The 24,479-nt window shown below is 37.3% G+C and overlaps 1 protein-coding gene across 1 annotated transcript in view; it reads left to right on the top strand.

The window, feature by feature from the left end:
* The window catches only part of LOC124170500 (probable E3 ubiquitin-protein ligase makorin-1), a 49,314-nt gene that overhangs the window by 1,880 nt on the left and 22,955 nt on the right, over positions 1-24,479 (top strand). Inside the window, exons 3-6 of the mRNA XM_046549262.1 lie at positions 1,410-1,523; positions 9,145-9,312; positions 18,373-18,443; positions 22,261-22,469. Coding sequence (XP_046405218.1) covers positions 1,410-1,523; positions 9,145-9,312; positions 18,373-18,443; positions 22,261-22,469 — 562 coding nt within the window. The remainder of the gene's footprint in view (positions 1-1,409; positions 1,524-9,144; positions 9,313-18,372; positions 18,444-22,260; positions 22,470-24,479) is intronic.

Raw genomic sequence — 24,479 nt, forward strand, 5'->3', positions numbered from 1 at the left:
TAAATAAAGTGAAACACCAAAAAGGTCATAATTGTCAAGCATCTTCATCACTCAATAGCCTTTTCCATTATCAAGGATCAATCTTCTTATACAAATTTAATTCTTGTTCAATGACAAGTTCGTATTTTCATGAATAAATACTTTTAAGAATTCAAGGTAAAAAAGTCAAAGATTTATACACTTTTTTCTTTTGTTTAAGCAATTTAAGTTCCACAAAGAATCTCATTAATCAGTTGTCACTTGGGAGCCAATGAGTATGAATCACTATCTTTAATTTTCTTGCAAAATATTAAAGGCATGACACAAGAAATATTATTTGATACTTGTGATATCAGTGCTTGACAAATTCAAGATCTTTATGTAGAAGTCTAATGTTTTTGAACTGGCTTGAACCTTATCCCATCACAATAATGTGCCTGTTACGATTTGTAGCAGATTGGTCATGTGAGTGAATGGACCACTACCATTAGCTTTCTTGTCTAATTTTTCTGCTAAGTGCTACAATGGTGAATCATTCAAGAGCATTTAGCTTATACTTCAATGATGACTGTGAGGCATCCAGTCAAACATAATGGTTTTGTCATGTCGATTGTTTATTTTGCGTTCTTATATCTACACTAGTACTTTGACCTAGATTTAATGATAATGATGTTGTTTATGTATGTTATGTAAACCTGTACTTGATGGGCTGCAATTTTGGTGACACAGATATCAAGCATCATAAAATATTCACACTAAGTCCATAATACGTGATTTCTAGTTGCAAGCTAATTGCATAGTTTATTCCCATTGATGTACTTTCTTGGGTAAGAGATGCAATGAGCAAAGATTACATTAGGAGTGGTTGAGTTATTCCACATAGATATCGCAGAATCACATGAAGCATACTGTTCAGGGGTTGCCACGTTAGATTTTTGTACCCTTTGTGATAAATTAAATTATTTTTGGAAAGTTGCCCCAAAACACTTGTTTGTGTGAAGGATATGCATTCATACATGAATATGGAATAAATAGCCAAGTTTGTATTTCCCATTTTGGGCACAGTCAGAGGAGTTTATTATCATTAATGCTTTTGCCTTTAATTATTGTTTGGTAGATCACCTAATGTTATTATACCTGTGAGTGTATATGAATATATGTATGTTCATAAAGAAAGAATTTACTGAAATTATCACTTTTTGTCATTTTTAAATTTCATTTTTTAAATTTTTTATCTGTTCTGTATTTTATGGATGAATTTATTTTCATTTTTGTGCTGGCGCTGTGTAGCTAGCTGTGCAACTTACAGACTTAAGTGTTTTTGGAACTTGCGAGAGAAGTTTTTTTTGAAAGGTTCGAAAACATTAAGTTCATAGATTTAGTTACACTTTCTGTATTCAGAGTTTGAATTCTGTTTTTATTCATTGCAGAACCCAGGATCTCACTAGGTCTAGCAGCCCAGATAGGTTGCGTGTCAAAAGGCGTTCTGCACCCGTGTGTCGTTACTTTGCCCGAGGAATCTGCTCATATGCGGACAAGTGTCGGTGAGTATATGATTAATGTAGCAAATTTCTCTTCACCTAGGGATCAATTATGGCCTACTGCTTAATGTTAACAGTTTGCCTTTCACCATAACCCATTCACTTAGAATCATCTAACTATGCAGTTGACCAATCTGCCACATCATGCTTGTACCTAACTTGGAATGAGAATTATCAGGGTTCCCACTCAACCGTGAAAACCTTAAATCCGTGAATAAGCCGTGAATTTCTTCTACCGTGAAAAAACCTGGAAATAGCCGTGAATTTCGTCATAAAACCTTAAAAATATATCAATCTTGATTGTAGAACTACAGTCGACTGATCAAATTGGATACGTTAATCATGTTTCTCGGTCAGGCATGCGCAGACTCATAGTCTACACATTTATCTGCACACGAATATTCGAAGTACAGTGAGTCCTCGTTTAACGTTGTTGATTCGTTCCTGAAAAATACGACGTTAAGCGAAACAACGTTAAACGATGCAGTGTTTTCCATAAGAAACAATGTAAAAAATTTAAATTGGTTCCTAACAATCCATTTCTTCGTAAAGAGTCCAGAATTTCCCGGGCGAGAATGCAAGGAGGCCAATTATCAGAGCCGTAACTTTTAAGCAGACTTCGTGAACAATAGGGAGACACCTGAACCTGGCCAAAATGAAAAAAATCTGACCCTCAGAAGCACGAGGATGAAGTGCAAGTCACTTTTCATGATGATATGAATTCTGTAACCCAGCGGAAATTGCGAGAAACTTTCAGTACCGATTATTCACTTCAGCATGATAACGATTCATGCACAGCGCAAAGATAAAAGGTTAGGAATAAGGCATTATTAAATGAAATATACAAACTAAATTAAGAAAGTATTTTAATGGCGAAACATCGATACTTTCAGTAACAGAAGAAGTTTTAGTATTAAAAACACGACCCGTAAACCTTAAACTAGACCGACCTCTCTAACAGTTGCACCTTCGTCAATTCTTATAATAATATCAAGTTTTTGTTCTAATATCGCAGTTTTTTCTTCACGTCTGAAGAACCACCAGGATAGCCACTCCTCTTCGTGGACATTTTTTTCGGTTGGAATCAGAAAAATATACGGATAATGGGTAAATGAGGCGATAATTATTCGCTCAGATGCATATTTAACATATGCTACCCACGCCAACCTTTTCTGTCGAACGAAAATTTTCAATCGCAATAGTAATATTTAATATACACCAGATGCGCTTGCGTCCTATTCGCCATTCATTTTTTTTCGTCGCGCATAATTTGAATAAAACGCGAAGCAATAACGACGTTAAATGATGAAGGGTTTCAATTTTTGGACAACGTTATCGTGAAACAACGTTAAACGGGAAGACGTTAAACGAGGACACACTGTAATTGTTCCATACCACGGTCCGTACTATATGACTGACACATTGACCGTTATTTTCCATTTTAATGGTGGAAGTTTGTTATTTTGTCTGGGGGTTCAATTTCAATGATAGCTTGGGATAGACTTATATCCGAAAAAGGACAAATGAAATAACTTGCATTTCTAATAGACCCATAATGAACCATTTACGAAAACTATCCGATTTGTAACTCGAAGTTCGGTTCCCACACAAAATGAGGGCACATGCCATATTCTGCTTCGAAATATGAGTTTGCTATTGGAATTTTACTTAAGGAAACATTTCTATGGCAAATAGGCTTTCAATTTATGGCAATAGCTCTTAATAGACTGCACTCACCTCGTTTGAGTTTATGTGAATAATAACGTGAAAGTGAACATTACGTGTTTCAGCAGATATTTATTTTGTCTTTAGATATTTCAAACCAAGTGCATTATAATTATATGAAATTGATTTTATGATTTATTACATTTTATTAACAATTTTAATATTTTTCGCGATCTCAGGAAGATTTGGTAAGGGAAATTTGGTTACTGCGCAGTAATAACAACGTGCGCAAAAAGAATTCTCTCGGCGAGGAATTAAAAAAGGACTTCTGGCATCCAGGCGGAAGAAGGTCCTAAGGGCATTCGTATATTAAAGGATTAAAGGAGGCCATGGTATTCGGCGTCGGGCAAGAGCGCGGTTGGGTTGGGCCTTTGGTCGGCCCTGAATTTTGTAAACGATAGGTGACGTCATAAAAGATATCACTTTTCATTGCTGGGTTTACATTCACGCCGTCTGTCGCGTACGTTAATTTTTAGTTAATATACAGCTGGTGATTGTTTTATTGTTGGCTTATTAACGTGAATTGTTGCGTGAATTTGACAACATTGAGACCGTGAAAACCTGAAAAAAACCATGAATTTCATCATTTAGGTAGAGTGGGAACCCTGATTATGTATCTCCTTTTTGGTGTATTATGTTGAACAGAGCTTTCCTAGGGCCCTTGTATAACCATAAACATCATGTAAAGAAGTTATGACATAGTAAAGTAAACTCTCGATTATACGAAGCAGGATATTACAAAATTTTCTATAATACCAAGTGAAATTGTTGTCTCGGTGAAAAGCCAATAGTAAATACATGGCACTATTCGATAATACGAAGTTATGATAATTGGAAATGTTTTGAAATTATGAACATTGGGCTCCCCAGGAGCAAATGGCATTTGTTTATACAAAGAACTATGGCAAACAATTTGTCAACAAAACTAGTTATTCCGGCAAAAGCAGCAAAAAAGTCAGTGCTTCTGACTCTGGTGCATCAAAGTGTTAAATCCTAAATGGTAATGCAAATTTGGAGGTACAGGTAACACCTAACACTTATGGTAGGAATTGAGGCGAAGTAGGAGTTCAGTGAAAATATTGTGGCTGACACAATTTCCCTATTTACGGTCATGCTTGTAAACATCACGTCGACAATACTTCGTAGTTTAACATGTTAGGATGGTCGCACAGGGTATTTTTAACTCCCACTTAAACCCTACATAAATGAATCATACCGGGTCATTCCATGTCAGTTCACCCAGCTATGGTACCCACTGTCTCGGATTTTAATGAAATTTTTGTTACTAGCCACTACCACCTATTTAATGACCCATGTAAAATATTTCCACTCTTGTTCTCATAGTTTGCAATATATGAGGAGTCAAAGTTTGAGATGCTTGCTAAGAAGTGGCACTAGTGGGAGTCAAATTCTAGAGTGCAGGGCACAAGGTAAAAATTCATAGCTCAGAAACCACTCAATATTTGAATGAAATTTTGACCCTATATCCATCCAAGTGTATAGCTTCCACAGCAATCTTTTTTATTCCCCTTGCATTGCTATGTTAGCCAAAATGATGTCAACAGTTGTTAATTAACCAATTTTTTGAGCTCAAATACACTGCTCCATGTTTTCAGAATTATCGCCAAAAGGCAGAGTGAAATGAAGAATACCTACACAACCTTGGTAAATTTTCACTGGAAATTATTTATTGGTACGACACATTTCGATGCTTGGGCGTCATTCTCAAGTACAGCGTTGAATACTCAGACAATCCAATAATTACCCAAATTCTAGCCGGGGAGGGGGGAGAAGGGTTATGCAGGGGGGATATTCAGGGTGGAGTAGGAGGGTGGGTTAGGGAGTGGTTGGGTTGGGTAACTAAGCTTTGGCTAGGAGAGGCCGGTAAGGTTCCTTGGCCAGGGGAAAGGGTTGTTTTGGATGCGGGGTAAATTGCGAAGGTTAAGTGCAGTGGTAATGAGAGGTGAGTTTCTTAGGAAGACGATGTCATTAAGTACACGTCCCAAACTTAAATTCCTTTTCATCTCCAACTCTTCCAGGACGTCCATCTTCCTCCCCTTGCAACCCTGCTGTATGAATTTCGTGTATAGCTTGAGGGTTAAAAATTTGTGTATGAGTACAATTTCATGTGCTTCAACTTCCTACCAAATTTCAAGCAAATCTGAGACAGTCTGGTTGATAAGTCCACTTTTCTGTGATGATTTGGCATGGAATGACCCAAAATGCACTGTCCGCAGGAAGGAAGAATGGACAAAACACTAACCAGTTACTGACTTCACAATGGATTTCAATGACACTATGCTAAGACTGTGCTTAAAGTGCGAGTTCCTGTACACCACACTGCGTCACATCGGCCAACTCTATAGGTGCCAAATTTGAAATTTCAGGCACACTTGAATTTTTCGAATGTTTGTATCTCTGAAAGTCGAATGTTCATCAGAAGTGGACTTATCATATGGCCAATTTACAATCGCTAATGAGTGGGTTATGATGATTTCACAGGAATGAAGCTTATTATATGATGTTGCGTGGACACTGAAGTATCTCCTACTAAAGAAAGAACCATGGTTGACGCTCTTAGGCACAGTGCACAAGCAGAACTTGAACGTAGTGCAGTGATTAAAACGTAGCCAAGTGTATATCCACCTAAATGCCATTGCTTATCTGTGGAACTTCGTAATAGAGTTCATTTTGTAACTACCGGGACTGAGGTAGGTAATTTTGTAAAAATGTTTCTTTTCCTATAGATTGGATAGGCCTTTCCGTCGGGACCAACGATTTGCTTTGTGATAACAAGAACTTTGTAGTAATTTTGTTCGTATTTACAAGAGTCTAGTGTATTAAATGTGAGAGTATTCTTCAATAAAATCTTTTGCCGTGGATTTGTAGGCATAAATTATGGCCCAGTGTGTATCTTGTCTTGTATTTAGTAATCTATGGTCTGCACATTGTTGAAATCCCTTTGTAATATCAAAATGTAAACAAAACATGTATTTTCCTTTTTTATATAGTGTATGAAATTTTCCCTTAAAATATTCCATACCCCCAGTATTAGTTGCACCTGAAACCCCTCCCCCCAGCCTTAATTCCCAGCTGCACCCATGCAAAGGGGAAGCATTCCTGTATTTTATTATCAAAGGCAGCATTTTTAACAAAATTAATTTTTAAGTACTGATGATTTCAAGTTCCTCTCAAATTTGTATTGGGATCCCTAAATTAATTTTATCTTTGCAGTGCGTATTAACATCATCTGGCAGACAAAATATTCTCTTGCTAAAGAGCCTGTATCCCTAGTTTGTGGCAAAAGAAGGGATTACACTACAAAATATTATGTTTGATTAATAAAGAAGGGTGTAAGAAAGGCCTTCACCAAATTTTACCATTGAGCACTGAATAATTTCACCCCTAGAGCAGTTTGAGTTTGAAAATTTCAGCTTGAATTACGTGCCAAAAACGTATTTCTCGGGCAACGCCATGTTGATGACGTGTGAACCTCATAATATCTGCATTGCTTGCACAAGGAGTGCATCGTCGTATACGTAATTTCGAGTATAAATAAATATTAGATGAAACAGAGAATTTGAAATGAGTGGGAGGAAACCTTATGTATATTGTTGTGTGCCAAGATGTGAATCTACCTCTCGTTAAACACCAGAAAAGTTTTTTTTGTGGTGCCAAACAACCCAGACTGATGAAGGCGGTGGTACAACGCTGCACAGAGACAGCATATTCCAATAGAGCTAGGCTGTTACAGAATTCGTGTGGCCATTTTAATGTCTCTTCTGCTTCGCTAAAGGATATACATAGTGTCCATCACTCCTTTGTTGTCTTTGGCCGCACATAGCAAAAATTTCGTATGTGCTTAAATGTATACGTACTCAATGGGAAAGTTCACTTTTTAATTGCATATATATCATTCTGCTTCAATTTATGTTGAATTTGATGATTATTTAGTGTGCATTTACTGCATATTTGCCCTGGTTTTCACTCTTTGTTTCTATCTTGCGCATTAAATGCCAACCACTGAAATGGAAAGGGTCTTCAATGCTAACCTGGTGATGTGTCAAATATTACAAAGTAGTACTTGATAATCTCAAATTTGTACTCCAGGAAATACTGCGATATCATGTTACTCACAATAAGCAGAAATAAGCACATTTGACTCCTGGTGCCGCCAGGTTTATAAATAGAAGCACAGATAGTAAATAATAAACATGGATAACTTTGCAAGTCTTACAGCAAAACAGAGAAACCGGAGGCAAATGCATACTGAATGAATACTAGCAAATAGTTTGAACTATCATTAATTGAAACAGAATAAGTGTCAAATAATACAATGTAATGTGTGACTCCGTTCGCCAGACTTCAGACTACGTTAACGCCAACGCCAAGGTTTTATCCACCATTTTTTTCCTAATTTTTAAAAGCTGCATTACCATTAAAGGCATAATAGCAATGCCAGTGAAATTATGGTTATAAAAAGCCTGTAAGAAAATGAGAGAACGAGCTGAAAAAATTATAAAAGACAGTCCCGATGCCTTAAACTTCATTACCACAGCTCGAACCCATGGCTACTTGGCCACCTCGGTAACATAAAATTGCACAAATAATAAGTATTGCAAAAAGGAAGGGTGAAAACTGGTTGAAGTATGCAGTAAATGTACGTGAAATAATCATAATTATAATTACCTCCTACATAAATAGAAGCGGAATGATAAATTTGCAGCATAAAACAATTAATCTCTGAGTGCATTTATATTCACTCATAAGTGGAATGTTAGCGGAGCTCAGCAGAAAACTACGGAAGGAGTATGGGATACTAAATTTCCTTGAGAAGCAGAATTGGTGCCACAAACTTTGTTTTAAAACTTTTGAAAGTGACTTTACGTGTAACTCTGATGTAGATATAAGTGAACTTATGGATATTTTCATGTATAAATCCCCATCTCTGAGTTACTCTTTCATTTTGATGACACTAGTTTACCAATTTTTATAGTACGAAACTGACTTGAAGAATTATCAGGAACACTGTTGACCAAAGCAAGGCCTCTGCTTTAAAAAATGCTGTTCCAATGAAATTTGAATGCTTATCCTACAAGAAACGAAGAGAACCCCGAATTTCCTCTCGTCAGAAGGCAAGAAAACAGCTATAGCTATAGCATAATAAATATCTTTTGCTTACAATAGTTGGGGAAAGATATTGATTTGTTCATTTATTTCATAATTTACATCCGGAAACTAAAAAACAGTTATAAGTAAAGGATGTTACGATGGTATGTTCACAAATTAATGCATCCACGATAATTGCCATGATTACTGTCTCTCTCAAAACTAAACATTTCATCTGAAGAAGTTTCATTTCAATGAAATGATTCCTTTTGAGACAAAAAAATTGTTCAAAGTCTCGGTTGATAATGTCAATACATTTCTGGAATCAGCCACAACAAAATTAACATTTTGTTTCACCATGATAATAAACTTTTGGCCATTATTTCCACAAATCCACTGTGTTTATGGCTTCGTCAAGCATTACTCACGCAACATTCATGAGGTTCACATGTCACACAGCATCAGTTAATGGAAATACGTTTCACGTCATGGGCATGGCTGAAGCTCCTAGCAGACTTTTAAAGCTACTAATCTTGGTTAAAAATCGAATTTGAGCTCTGAAATTTGGCATGTGTGTTTTTCATTCATACCGTTTTGGTTTTAAATAATGACAACCAATTTTTAATTTTAGTGTTCCCTCCTATCCTTTTTTGAAAATATAACGTGATATACATGGTTTGAATGTGGTTTAGTCACTTGTTCAAGTCAAATTGAAGTTGATCAATCTGATGTATGTCTGAATTTAATTTAGGTGGATATATTTAAATTATTACATCTCTTTTTTTTGCAGTTTTCTTCACGTTGAAAATGGGCAGCAAGCCAGGGGGCAGCAAAATGGCAATAATGACCATAATAAAAATGGAAAGGGTGACAATGGCGGCCATTCAAAGCGTAAGGTGAAGACTCCCACTGCATCTACTGCCCCAAAGGAAGAAAAAGCTGCCACTGGGGAGAAAAGGTGAAAATGTATTGATAAACTTCAACAGTTCCTTTTCTATTCTTGGTATCTAAGTACAGTAGATTCCGTTTAATGGGTCCACCGGTTACTTGTGGCAGCCGCTTAATTGGGGCAGATCTTGAACAACAGAACCCAATAGGGGAATATCCCAGAGTATTCTCCGCTTAATTGGGACAGCATGCCGCTTTATTGGGCCATGAATCGGTGACATAGACTCCATACTCACGACGAAATTAAATTTTTTTGTTTTCAGAATACTATTTTTTATATTTTCCTCCTTTGATTTACTCTTATTTTTCACAAATGTTCCTATACTTGCCCTATTTTGGAAGCTATTGTTGTTATACTATCCGTAAGAGGATTGGACTTTTCTTTAATAGGATTTAATATAAGACATTCATTCGGTGTCGCCCGAGGCTGTGAAAAATATTTTTAAATATATTGTTATAATTCTTAAAAATGATTCTAAATTAACTAAACTCGCTGATTTATTAATCAAATTAATAGATTAATAAACTTATATTGCATTATAAACATTCTTTAGTCTTCTCTCTATCATTTCAACGTTTGTTTATACCCATATACAGGATAGTTTGCCTAATTGGGGCAGCCGCTTAATTGGGGCAAAGAGCACAAGTACCGATATGTCCCAATTAACCGGAATCTACTGTATATTATATTTTTGGAGATATTGTGCATAGGAGAAACAAGGGAGGAATGGGACAGTTCAAATTTCTCTCTCTTAATTTAAGTTTTTTAGCTCTTGCTTTTCTCACATGTATGATAAGCAGTAGCTGCATTTCCTCCTAAAATGGCTCCTGGCTCACATCTCTCATTGTGAGTTAGGAAGAGGATATTGGTTTTCACACCAATTTTGAAAATTTCGTGAGATGCTTGAACTTTAAATTTCTATTATTTTAATTATGGTGTTCTCTCCCTGGAAGGACTGATGAGAATGCATGTCCTTTAGGTTTATAACTGATAATTATGATAACATTAAGAGGTTTTTTAAAACCTAATAATACATGTGAAATACAACATGGCTCTTAAGGGAGGTCTGGGACATCAGATATGAGGGAGGATTGGGACAGTGTCCCACTCCTTCCTAGCACTATTATTTTTTTGTTTTTATTTTATAAGGCATTTTAATATTTAGTATAACGTAATTAAGCCTTAGAAGTAATCCAGAATGGCAATAGTGAAAAAGTCCAGATATGGTTCCAGTACCAAATGTTACCATTCTGGAAGCTGTGAAGATGGTTTGTGATGAAGGCAAAAGTGTGAGAGAGGTAGTAAGAGTAAATAAATCATCAAAATCCGCAATATCAAGACATGCAATGAAAGCATTTGCTTCCAAGGACAAGGACAGTGTAATTTTTCAAAGTTATCTGATATGTGGAATGGTTTTCCTCTTTTGTATTACACAGGGAAAGGTTTTAGTAATGAGTATGATGATGGATATAATGTAAAATTCGTGTGAAAAAGGGGAGCCAATTTAAAAACTTTCCTCCCTGAACCAGAAGATATTAGTTTCATAGAGAAAAAAGATATTGTTCTGAAACTGAATTCTCCAATTTTGTTTGAAGACACCGAAAGAGTTAAACCTTCCCTAGTCTCCCCTTCTATGTTTAACTTCCTCAATTTCACACCAGAGCTGTTTTTATGGCTACCCAATTTAGATATTAGTTAACAGAAAAAGGAAAATTTATGAGAAAAATTCTCGATCTTTTTTTCTGTACATGTGGGTAAAGAAGATGACGTTGAATCTCTTTTTTGGCTTCCTTAAAAATGCATTAAGATTTTGGATATAACTTCATTCTGTTCCTTGCTACTGTTAATTCACACTACTTAAACTGACAGCATGGTTCTAAATGTTGATATATTTCCAAGTGTGTAATTTAAGTCATTCTTCTCTGAAAAATACCAAATAATGGCAAATTTTAATTTTTGATGATGCCATAAAAATATATGGTCCTAAACTTAAGCAGATGGATTAGTTTATTTATTTTGGCTGCACTACAGAGGAAAACTGTCTCGCCAGTCAGTATACCTGGATATGACTTGTGTTAGCAAAGGGGGTAGTTATAATTAGGAAAGATCTGGTGAATGGATTGGTGTGTAAAAGTGTAAAGAAAAGGTTAGTCAGCAGTCTGCACAGTGCAGAAATATGTATGCTGAGGAAGCAGGATAAGAAAAGATGGGAGGATGGAGAAAAGGGGGTTGGATGGAAAGGACAAAGTAAAACAGTAGACTCTCGTTATTACAAGGTTCACAGGACCGAAAAACCGGAGGTTAGTAATAACGAAGTTCGTATGAACGTTTCTTTTAGGAATATTAAAAAAAAACAGTACATAATTAACACGTTTAAATTATGTGTAAATACAGTAAAACTTCAATTTTACGCACTTTGATTTTACATCGTTTCTCGTTTTTACGCAGCAATACTCAAGTCCGGCCGGAAAGCATAGGGAATTGCAATGGTGAAACTTCGATTTTACATCTTTTCTTGATTTTACGTAGTTATTCGATTTTGCACAGCATAACCCCAGCCCCAAAGAGGCCGCTAATCTTGATTTTACGCAGTTGTCTTTCGACTTGTTTTGAAAATCCCGACTGGAGCAATATGAAGTTAAGTTATTTATTCGTCTCAATGAGTTGCAAAAATGAATACAGGAACGGTTGAAATGATGTCACGCTGTTGAGCGTGAAACTAAAAACATCGCGAATATAATTATTGCTTCCCCCTGCGCCCTCTCAGTAATATTTCAGGCTCCTTTACGAACGCGAAGGTGTTAACATTATCACGAAACGGAAGGTTTTCTAGAATTTTGCCAAAGCTGTTTTCCGTCGCCCCAGCGAAACATAACAGCGAAATGAGCCGTTAAAAGTCCTCCCGGGCCAAAATTTTAGCGTCCAAGGTGATCCAAAAAAGATAGTCGTACTTCTAGTATGGAGGTAAGTCGATGGTGATTCAACACAATGGTAAAAGCAGCATGTATTGTCTCATTCTGCGGGACGAATGGAGGGGAGGGAAAGTTGCTTGCGCGGCGTGCTTATCAGAACTGACTCAACTTGTACATCATTGTCAGTGGGTTTAAATGAAACATGGTTGGAACTTAAATAGCTATTAGCTTAACTCCGCTAGGTGGCAAGCATTTATTTTTAACGGAACAGGAGTTGATGCCCTCGGAGAATAACTCGCGTCTTCAAACGTCATGTAATCATTGAAGTCAAGTTGAAGACGTGAATGATAAGGCAGTCCCTTTAAACTGAGGAATAGCGTAGCACCATTAAATCGAAACACAAAAAGTGTCCGGTGTTGTTATCAGATATGGGGAAGCAAAATATTACGTGAAGATGAATCACACAGCTTGTGAGTCAAAGGTCCCGGTGCTGAATTCGCGGAAGAATGCTGATAGAGAAGCTATACCTGGTAGATTCAATCTACTAATGCTAAAGTTTTATGGGAAAATGCCTTTTTAATGCGTAAAAATTGTAAAGAGGAAAAATTGTTCCGGACTATTACAGTAAAACCTCTTTATATCGTAACGGTGGGGACCAAAATTTGGGCATTATGATGTATGGAGGTTCACTATAGAGAGGTTTTAGTGATAGGCACCATTTTTTCATATCATTCAGAAATGAAAGGCACTACTGTCTATAAAACCATTATATGTATGTGTTTAAACAAACATGCATGGATTAGTGAACATATATTTATTACCTATGTACATAATAATTACAGAAAGCGTGTGCTATCACATGATTTTTACTACGATTTGAGAGAAAATTATGAGATCTCTCTTAATTCAACAGTCATTTAAAATGATTAGGATAGTTAGATACTGTTGTTCTTATTTACTGTTAGGTATGCTCTCATATGGAACAAAATGGCCACAACTAATGATTAACGTGAAAATTACAGCATATTAAAGGTATATAAGAAAAAAATAATAAGGGTGAAACATTTATCACTGAAAATACCATTCCATGTACATAATCGCGGCTGCATTAATGGTGTCTAGTTGTCTCGGTACGATTTGCAGAGGTAGTTAGGCCGTCTCGGGGGTATCTCCTTGGTATGATAAGTGGAGGTTTTACGATATAAAGAGGTTCACTACAAAGAGGTTTGCCGATAAATTTACATGTAAATCTGACGGGACCGTAGGGATGGTATGATGTATGGAGGTTTATGATGTAAAGAGGTTCACTACATAGAGGTTTTACTGTAATACTTTTTTTATTCATCACTGGCGGCATGACGGCAGTTGCGCTGTTATTTTAATAGCTCACTTTTAAAAAGTTATCGAAACACCGGAAAAATCTGAATTTCCGAATACCCTGGGTCCTGTGTGCTCCGTATTATCTATGGTATGCTACTTGGAAGGAGATAACCGACAGCTGGGGTCATTAGCACCATGAAGTTGGGGGGATAGGAACCCTATTTTGGCATTAGCCAGGTTGTAATTAGAGGCTCCAAAGGGACCAAAACTTGACGTCACATCTGCTGGACATAGTGGTGCACTGGAAGTGCCCTCCATATTAAACTCAAAATAGGGATAGAGCCATCTCTGATAAGTTTCTGCTACTGCCAGGACTAGAGCCCAGGCCTACAGGGTGTAAAGCCTTTGTGATGTATAAGCAAAATTTTGCTCGCTGTTAATGGGGTTAATTTGGATGACTATATTCAGACATCTGATTTCTTACATCTCCAACCTTTGTCTGCAGGTGGTTAAACGGATTTCCTGAAAACTGCTTTTAATGAGAATATTTTCGAAAATTAGCTTCCCTGCGAGCATTTAGTATCACCATTCCGAAATTTTTTCCTGGGTAACAGAAGTAATCTTAGTGCTAGAAATGCTAGCAATTCAACCATATTGTTTAGGCTTCATTTTCTTGCCTCCAAATGAGTAATTGAATCCGGGAAACGTATATCTGACACGATTGAAAAGGATTTCATCCTCCATTAGCGTAAAACCTCACATATGAGACTTTTTCTGGTTCCGGTTCTGGATTTAAATCCTATACAACAGTGTATGGCTAAGCATTCTAAAAATAATGAGCAAGTGTTATCCTGAAAACTATACTCCTCCTCAATACAAACTCTTCATTTTACACACTTTGATTTTACACACTTTGATTTTACACAGTGCCCATATTTCGGTCCCTCCAACTGCGTAAAATCAAAGTTTTACTGTAGATGTATACAGGAAAATACATTTCAGTTTCTCTACAGAAGAATGCTGCATGACGCAATCGAGGGTTGATATTTTCCCGAGTACAGTAAGTCCGATATACGAACTAGATGCGTCCCAAGACCTTGCTCCTAAGTTGATAAACCCACAGTCTGGCCGCCGAGAGTTGTCCGATGACAGGCAGTATGATCTAGGTCGGGGTAGGGGGCAAGGTTGCCAGGTAAGAAAGGGAAATGCCTACAAAGGGTTCTATGAAGAAAGGAGCCGAAAGGGACGACAAGCATGAAGGACCCAGAAAATGAATCACTTGGGATCTCCAGAATCACCAGACCTTTACTTATTATTTGCTTGGGAAATGTTAAAAATAAGAAGCTGACTGATAAACTGAAACAGAGGATTAGTATTATTTATTTATTTGAGAATACTGAAAGAAGATACAGTGAAACCTCGATATAACGACACCCCACGGTGCACTAATAAACACTCGCTATAGCGAATTGTCGCTTTACCGGAGGTGGAGCAAATAATAGTCAATATACCTGTTGCGAACAGATATACAGGAACAGGAGTGGTGCGGCGACAGATAAACATCTATCCGATAAACGTAAGCATAAATCCAGACGAAAGGCGATGTTTTTTTGCATCACTAAATTTCCTTACTCAAATAACGACTAACTATTCAAACAATTTATAAGCACCGCACTGAATAAAAATCATGCAAAGCATTGTTTCGTCAATCATTATATTTATCGAACGACAGTTTACCACATAAATTTGAGACTGAGCACTCCATTAACTTCATTTCTAACAGATCGCTAGAAATTACAGAGGTTAAGGAGTGTTCATGAAAGTCTTCCGGCGGTGAAACCCTCGCTATGGCGAGAGCCAACACCGAAAGGGTCTCGTAAAAACGAATTTTTAACACGCTTATTATAGGGTCAATTGACGGTGCATCGGCTATCTCTCGTAATAGCGGGGGTGTCGCTATAGCCCGTACTCGCTTTAACGAGGTTCCACTGTATTGCAAATATGTGCAAGAATTACAATGGCATGCAACATTTCAGTGTTACTTGTTGTAAGGAATCATTGAAGCAATCTATTGTTTAACATGTTTTTCCAAATATCCATATCCAAAAGGTCACTCCCTACCACAGTTGTCACAACACATGAATCTAGTTTGACAAACTATGAAAAAGTACAATTTGTCTCAAGAAGATTCCACTCATTGTCTATAGAATATTTGTCACAAGTCAAGTCAGCTGGAATTTCCTCTACGCTATCAACATGAAATCCTTTGGATGAAGGGAATTATTCGTGGATATTTGGATCTGAGGATCCGATCCAACTGTCCCTAGTAAGCATCATAAGGTTAAGACTACAAGTGAATACCTACTTACCTCTGAGCACCATACATATCGTGTAAATTTAGATGAAAAACGCCGCGTGAATTATTAGTATTGAAAGTGGAAATTTTTATGTCTGTCAAAAGTCCAGGCGTAAGTCTGCAACACCGCGCGATAAGATAGAAAATGCCGGAAAGTTTTTTTAGCTCCGATTCTCAAAATAGGGGTGCGCCTCTTACATGCGCTTATACGGTATGTCTATACAAGCCTACTTATACTGTATTTGTGTAGAAAATTTGATCCAAAAATTGTGTATCAAAGAAAAGTCTCAAGCACTTTCACCATTTTCCATCAGTACTGGAATGAGACAGCAGCTTTTATTTAAACTAGAGATGTGCGAATAGTATCCGCGAATACTCGAATACCTCGAATAATAGAAAGTATTCGATATTCGAGATCTCGAATAGTTATGCCAAAGGTACCGTCTCGAATACCTCGAATACTTTGAATTTCGCGTCATACACTGTCGCTCGCACGTCGTTGGTAGTTGACTCGGAAAAATGAGAACTCGTCTAGTGCATGCAGCGCCGTTTTAGGCAAGCTGACGAAATACATCAAATTCACGGGTTTGAGCGGTGAAAAGAGTTCGACGTGGGGAACCGAAATTGATCGGATGAAAAAAATCCGAAAATCCCAGGTGTCCCCTATCAGGAGAACCTCAGTTCCGTGGGATAGCGACATTGGCGCATTTCCCACGATCCGCTATCCCCATCCATTCAGCTTTCGCCCCCCCCTCTCAGACGATTTCCTCTTCCCAGAAAACAAAAAAAAGGTCCCGGCTCGTGCAGGGATCATATTACGAAGACCTCAGCTTTGAAAAAAATATCAAGTTACCAGAAAATAATAGAATCGTGTTTCACCCTTCCCTCTTTCTCCCCACTGACCATTTTCCCGCATCCATCTTATGAAAAAATGAGAGGAGGTGTTTGCCGTGTGTCCTTTGTGGCTAATAATGACAAGCACTTATTTTGAATCTTCCCCAGGAGATGAAACTACCATAGGGAGGAACTCAGTGCCGTGGGATAGTGACATTGGCGCATTTCCCACGATCTGCTATCCCCCTCCATTCAGCATTCGCCTCACCCACTCTTGACGATTTCCTCTTCTCCGAAATCAAACAAAAGATTCCAGCTCGCGCAGGGATTGTATTACAAAAACCTTAGCTTCAAAAAATATCAAGTTACGCGAGAAAAATAGAAACGTGTCTCGCACCCACCCCCTTTTCTCACCCACTGACCTTTTTCTACCTACCTGCTTCGAATTTCCCCCTTTCTCGAGGTCAACTGCTGCATGAGTCATCTACTAGCCCGAAAGGTGTCTAACAATGACTTTCGGCAATTGTTATTACACCTTTATTGGATTGAAATATTAGTGATGTGCGCGTAATTTAAAAAAGAATAAGACCAAACACGACATATTTCTGACTTTATTTAAGCATTTTGCGCAAGAAAATAAATACCGGGAAGAAGAAGAAATACGACGGAGGCGTAATGCTCAAATAGGGTGGTTTCCTATTATTTTTTATTGCCTAAATCGAAATATTAATACTCCTGAAGTACGTATTTAACGCTTTTAGAGTTTTATAAGACGATATCTATTTTTCGCGATTAAATTAAAAGTGAAAATTTTCAAGCGCGCGAATACGCGACGGGTAAGTATGAATGCCGGGAAAAACTCCGCGTGACGTCGTTCTGGTTCCCGCTGCCGCAAGTGAGGTGACCTTGGGGCGAGGCTCTGAGCGCTATTACGACGCAGGATGCTAGCAGGTAGCCGAGTACCATGCTAGCTGGTAGCGCTTGGCTTAAATAAGGATTATTAATACCTTATCAAACAGACTGTGTGATTATTAAGCCATGTTTCCCTGAGCTCTGTGCCTCATGCATGCATTGGTAACCTCAGACGATGTAAAACTCCGATCCTCTCGTGTAGAAACTAGGTCCCTGTGATGTCACGTGGAGTGGCATCGCATAGGCGCCAATCTGGCCTTTTTCAAATGAGGTAAAATTGAACATTGCCATTAGTCTAAACCGGTATTTCTAGAACGAAATAATTTGTATATTATGAATACACTAATGGTGGGTAACGAATCACAATCAATACCTTTCGTTTTCTTTAATGAAGGAAACTACCCTATTGTTTACATAAAATTAAAATATTCCATTAATCAGCTAAATTCCTGTTTGAATCCTTTAAAGGCAATCACAGTTACTCGCCAAAATCTTGGGTTTCCTGCTGCATAGGCGACCTAGTCAAACATTTTCACATTCATCGTTTAGTATTCGAGGTATTCGAAATTCGAGGTATTGGAATATTCGAGCAATGATTTAATATTCGAATTCTATATTCGAATTCGAGAAATCTACTATTCGACCCATCCCTAATTTAAACCAAATTAGTTGTAGCCATTAAAAGTATGCCTGTTCTGTTTCTTATCATATACTAAAGTTTTTTTCTCCTTTCAGTGGCTGCCGAAATGAAGACTGGGTTAATGCACCAGAATTTTATCCCTCAGGTGATTGGGAGTATTGCAAAGGTAAGTCAATGTTTGCTTTTGTCCCTGACTGTCTATCATGGCCTAGGCTTAGTTTTTCTTTAAATATTCGGAGCTCTGGATCACTATCTTAGCATAACATCTCTAGGCACAAAACTCTTACTTTTATGCCCAATGATGTAGTTGCTTTGTAAAAACTGGTTGCAAATAGTGAATTTTTATATTTATTCTGAAAAATTGATGTAATTTTAACCAAGCGTTATCATGAAGGATTTTCTCATTTTGAATCAAGAATGATGTCTTACCCAATTTCTATCTTAAATACTTTCATTCTGTCCTTGCTCCTTCTGTCCTCAACTTAACATTGTTAATGTGGGCTACAAAACCATTGTGCAATGTCAGAAACTGCACTTTCAGGCACCACGCCGCGTAGTCCCGTTCCGCACTAGTTACCAGGGTTGCAACTGGTGCGGGACGCATATCTGTGATCACGGAGTGAGGTTGCACACTGCTAGGCTTGGAAAACAGGAAAACGGAGCTCCCGTCAATGAGGCTAGCATGTGATCGCTTCTGTTTTATGAAGGGGATTGTATAGGAAATAATAAGTATGGTTTGTGTTATCATTAAAATGTCGTAATTCCGGTTAGTTTTATTTTTTTATAAAGATCCGGAAAAATATTGAGTGAGAGTGAAAATTATGCATGGGAAATCTGCAACATGGATGTACCGCAGGCGGATGATCAGGAGTCAGCTGCATTTCAAAAATTAATAATTATAAAAACATAATATAAAAGGATGTGACAGTGATTAAAGGCTAAAAATTTAAGAGCAGGAAATGTGGAAAAATGTTTCAAATGTAAACAATTATACTCAATTATAGAATCAAACTTACTTCTGCTGAAGCATTTGCTGAATGCTTTCACCACCATTGCCACCAGGAATACATACAGTGAAAACCCTCCACTATTCTTGAAACTGAAACATCATTGGGCTCTCGAATCCAAATCCGGGAATCTGTGAACATTACAGTATGCAGATTTGATTGGCAATTCAATCAAAATTTGTCACCAAAAAGTGGAGGAAGACACTAAATATCCTAATGTTTGCATGGAAAATCTGGGGAAAAAGGATATAGACACTTGCCGGACATTGTGATATGGTATTAGGATTTAATTTTAAGGATTTGAGCAATTTAATAAATTACCTTTTAAGAAGTATAGAATGGAAATTCTCTTGTGACACATATGAGAAATGTCTTCAAATTGTAAAATTTGTCTCATGGTATTGGATGGTTTGGGTGGTTGGTGTTTTTCAGTGCCATTTAGGTTATGCAGAACTTATAAGACTTTATTTCGTCTTGTAATCCTCTTAATAATGTGTGAAGTAATATCATTGCTCATTGGATTCAACAAGTGACATTGAAATTCCTCATTTTTGTCATTATTCTTTGAATGCAACTGATTCTAGTATGATTCGGAGGTAGACCAACATATTATAATTAAATGTAATTGCACTTTTCCACAATTATTTAAATGCGTATGACATGTTTCGGGTCACTGAGCCATTGTCTGGAGCCATTGATCTCTGTGCCGAAGCGTGTTGTAAAAATGAAAATAACTGTGGAAAAGTGCAATTACATTTTACAGCGCAACCTCGATGTCTGTGGTGCATTGTTGTTTTATCGGAGGTGAAGCAAATTTTAGCCAATAAACCAATTGTGAGCACTTACATGGGAACAGGACTGGTGTGACGACTGAGACATTTCTATTCTGTAAAATTAAGCAAAAATCCCGATAAAAGGTGATGTTTTTTGCATCACTAAATTTCCTTACCCTAAAAGCAACATAGCCATAAGCACCATACTGAATAAAAATCATGCAAAGCATTGCTCTGTCAATTATTACCCCAATGCATAATCGATGAAGCCACCTTTCTATGTACTTAGTGCATACACAAGATCATTCCATTAATTCGGTGTTTTCGGTAGAAAATACAAACAATTATTGATAAAACTGTATCGCAGTTATTTAATGCCTCAAATGCTTCCCATTGGTGCTTGGTTGTTGTTTCTGTACTTTTCGCGGAAGTTGTGTAAAATAAAATATTGCATTTGTTTCTGGTAAAACGATCCTGCCTCGGAAGACCTTTTCCATCATCCAATGTAATATCTTCATTATCCTCACTAAAAAGTCTGCTTGGCATGCATGATGATGCCATTGAAGTTGCTGTTGCTTCAAAAAAAAAGTTCTATTTTGAGTGTTATGCCCACAACGTTGTTGAAATAATACACTTGAGTGTATCCATGGCACTGTAATAAAAACGATTTGAATTTAAATTGGTAAAATATAAGAAAAGATATTTACATAATTGATATTATTTCACGAAAAATATAATGCAGATATTATGCTGATGTTACTTCAGTAAAACAAAAGCAAGCTGCAAAAAAACTGTGACTAATGTAACTTGCATGGGTAATATATGCAACAAAGAAATGAGAAAGCATATGCATCTGATGGATCCTAAGGCCAACAAAACTTTCAAGTATAAATTTATCGCTATAACATTCTCAATAATGGCTGCGAAACATGAAAAAGAATGCAGAATTTTTTTAATTAAATAAACTAAAAGTACAGCATCAGCTTTGCACGTACGTTATCGCTAACAGTGTATTGCCTGCCTCTGGAAGCATTATTGCAAGAAACACCCCATACTGTGTGGGTTTGGTCGGGGAGTAGGCTATAAAAAGAGTTCTGTTTTGTCTGCATCATATCAGGCAGGGAGTACTTCTTAAGATATCCTGCTAGGATCGGAGTCCTTACTCCCACGGCTTCGGGTTTACACTGCAGGCATTACCAGCAATTATGAAGGGAGATAGCGCTCTAAATTAGTGCAATACCTTCCAAACACTTGGAAGTTCTCAATTCCGAAACTATCACTGACATACTCTGCTGTAGCCTTAAGCATAGCCCCTTTCTCAGTAGTTCCCAAAGATTGAAGTGGGCAAAACTACCCAAACGAATTGCTCCTTCTAACTCTTCATGTTCTTCATTCCTTGGGCACTTTTGCTGTGATGATTAGCCCTCCCACACCACGGCAGACCTAATCTTCTCATTGTTATTTTAAATTGTGAAGAGCAAAAAGGAAGATAAATTAATTACACCTCTCGTATTGCTCTATCATTTTCATTTTCTCACTTAGGCGTGTTTTGCCTTTTTTGGCCATGATGCCAACCTTGGAATGCTCTCTCTTCATGTAACTCGCGGATGCAGATGGTATGCTATCAACTGCTTTCTGCCGCCCTAGCAACAAAAGAGGATTGAGCATTCGCAAATGTTAATGCCACAATATTTTCACCAAAACAAACTACATATTTAGCGAACGACAGTTTACCACATGAATTTGAGACTGAGCACTCCATATTAACTTCATTTCTAACAGATCGACAGCAATTACAGAGATTAGGGACTCTTGGTGAAGGTTATCCAGCAATGGAAACTCTCACTATGGCGTGTGCCAACACCGAAAGAGCCTACTAGAAAGGAATTTTTGTACACTCTAATCATAGGGTCAATTGATGGTGCTTGGGCTATCTCTTGTAATGGCGGGGGTCTTGCAATAGCCTGTACTCGCTTTAATGTGGTTGTACTGTACATATTTTAGTATTTAAAAATGATATATTCAATTGGCTTTTCATATTTTCTCTGAGTTCCTGATTTCCTGAGTTCCAATCACATCCAAGAAAGGCAAATTATATTATTGTTGTTATTATTGTTATTGTTGTTATTATTATTATTGTTGTTTTTATTATTATTATTGTTATTATTATTATCATTATTATTTATTTTCAAAATTTTTCTAGCTCCCAAAACATATGCTCAGGCTGTGAGTTCTCTGAATAAAGATTCTTCTGAGGATGAGAAGATCGCTCCACTGTGTCCTTACAGCAAGAATGAGGAAGATTGTGCATATGGTTTATATTGTCCATTTTCTCATCGGCTCCTTTGTGATATTTGCAATTTATTCCTTCTTGATCCAACTGATGAAAGTGAAAGAAAGAAGCATATTAGTGTGAGTATTAAATTTTTTCACTCTTTTACATAGTATTTTAAAGGTTTGAGAGTCATTCTGCTCAGGGGCCGTATTCTGTAACTCCAAACCGATCGGTGCGACACCAATTTATCGGTTGCGACGTCACACTGACTCCCGGCAAGCAATGGTGTGATTCTGTACGAACCCGATCGGTGCGGCACCGACGTGAGGATGGGAGATCGTTGGTAGCCGTACCGACAGCAAAAAGGTGTCGGTACGGCCACTGACTAGTGGGTTTCATGAACTCCCCGGTGCGCATTGTACGTTTTATTTTGTTTTTACCTCATCACCGAGTAAATAATGAGGTTTGCTGCAATGTTATCTTTTTCTCCTCCTTCGAATAGGCCACTATTATTCACTGTGTCATCATCTATATTGATTACCTTGACAGAAATATAAGATATTGGCTAATAAACATGAGGTTTGCCACCATATAATGATTTTCTCTCATTTATGTTACCACTTTCACTTGCTTGTAATAGGATTTATTTCACTCTATTATCATTTATTTGCTCCTTTGACATAAAAATATATTTTTGATTAAATATGAGTTCTGTCGCAATGTTATCACTTTATCTCACTCTGATTAGGAAACTATTATTTCCCTCAATCTTCATTTGGCGTTTCTCTCGACATAACAATATAATCTTTTTATTTAAATATGAAGTTTGCCGCAACGGTATCAGTTTCTTTCATTTGTAATAGGCAACTATGTTTCATTTTATCGTCAGCTATTGATTCCCTTTACGATAAAAGAAGATATTTGTAAATAAGTATGAGGTTTGCCGCTACACATAATATCATTTTCTCTCACTTGGAATGAGCAACTTATACATATATGTATTTCACCCAATCACAATTTCTTTACTTCCTCGTCATTACACTTCTTTTAATTACACCCAGCTCCATATTTTTATGACAATTTCCTTACTTGTTCCTCTCATATAACATTTACATTTGCTTTTGAATCCTACGTTCATGTTCCATGGTATATGATTTCCGTCTGCTACGGTGCCAATGGCATAACCTTCCGTTGATAACATTTAGATGGAACGTACTTAATGACAAATATATTACCAAATCATGAATAAATAGCAATATACGGAACCAATATATAAAAGAAAGAAACTACGATCTCAAGGATAGTTTCAATAATTCATTCCAGCAACAACAATCTCCATCACATACAAACTATATTGTAATGTTATCTTAATCTAACAATAAGTTGTAATTTCCGCAAATAAAAAGATTTAAAACGATGACAAACTGTGCCAGTGAGTCTTCACTTGTTTTTACCCTTCTTTCATTGGTGGAGACACGTTAGATGACTTCTAAATTCGGATATATTCGGATTTTCCCTGTTTGGGAAGGAGGGGGAACCGTACCGACTGGTTTGAAACCGACGACCTTACAGAATCGCTGAAAGTGCCGTCGTCGGTGAGGAAACCCTTGTCGGTACGGAATGATGTCCAGTCGGTGGGCTTGAAAGGGAAACCGATCAGTGCGGTACCGAAGAAATACAGAATACGGCCCCAGCATAGGTGTGACTTAGGTAGGAACAGCATGCTTGTGAGCATGAGGCATCTTTTGGAGCTTTTCAAATGTTATTTTTGTAATTGCCTTGGATAACTATTGTAGTGACCTGTTATTTATGCCTTAGGGATGAAAATGCAACACCAAAAAGTCATTCTGCTTCGATCATCAATTTCTGATGGAACATGTTTTCTGTAAAGAAATACTAGTGTGTACAAACTTGTAATTGGAGTTGTGTTGAAAAAACCACTCCACTGCTTCCAGAATCATGGTCAATGAAGGTGGTCTTTGTAAAAGGTCAATGCATAACTACAGTGGAATCTCGATCTATCATTTTTCAGAGGGATGGACGAAAAAAAACGATGAATGCGGGAAAACGATCGATGCGGTAATGTTTGGCTAGGTTGCCTATGTCCCAGGAAACACAGGATTTTTGGCACGTAATTATTATATTCG

The sequence above is a fragment of the Ischnura elegans genome, chromosome X (genome assembly GCF_921293095.1).
Source record: "Ischnura elegans chromosome X, ioIscEleg1.1, whole genome shotgun sequence".
Lineage (NCBI taxonomy): Eukaryota > Metazoa > Arthropoda > Insecta > Odonata > Coenagrionidae > Ischnura > Ischnura elegans.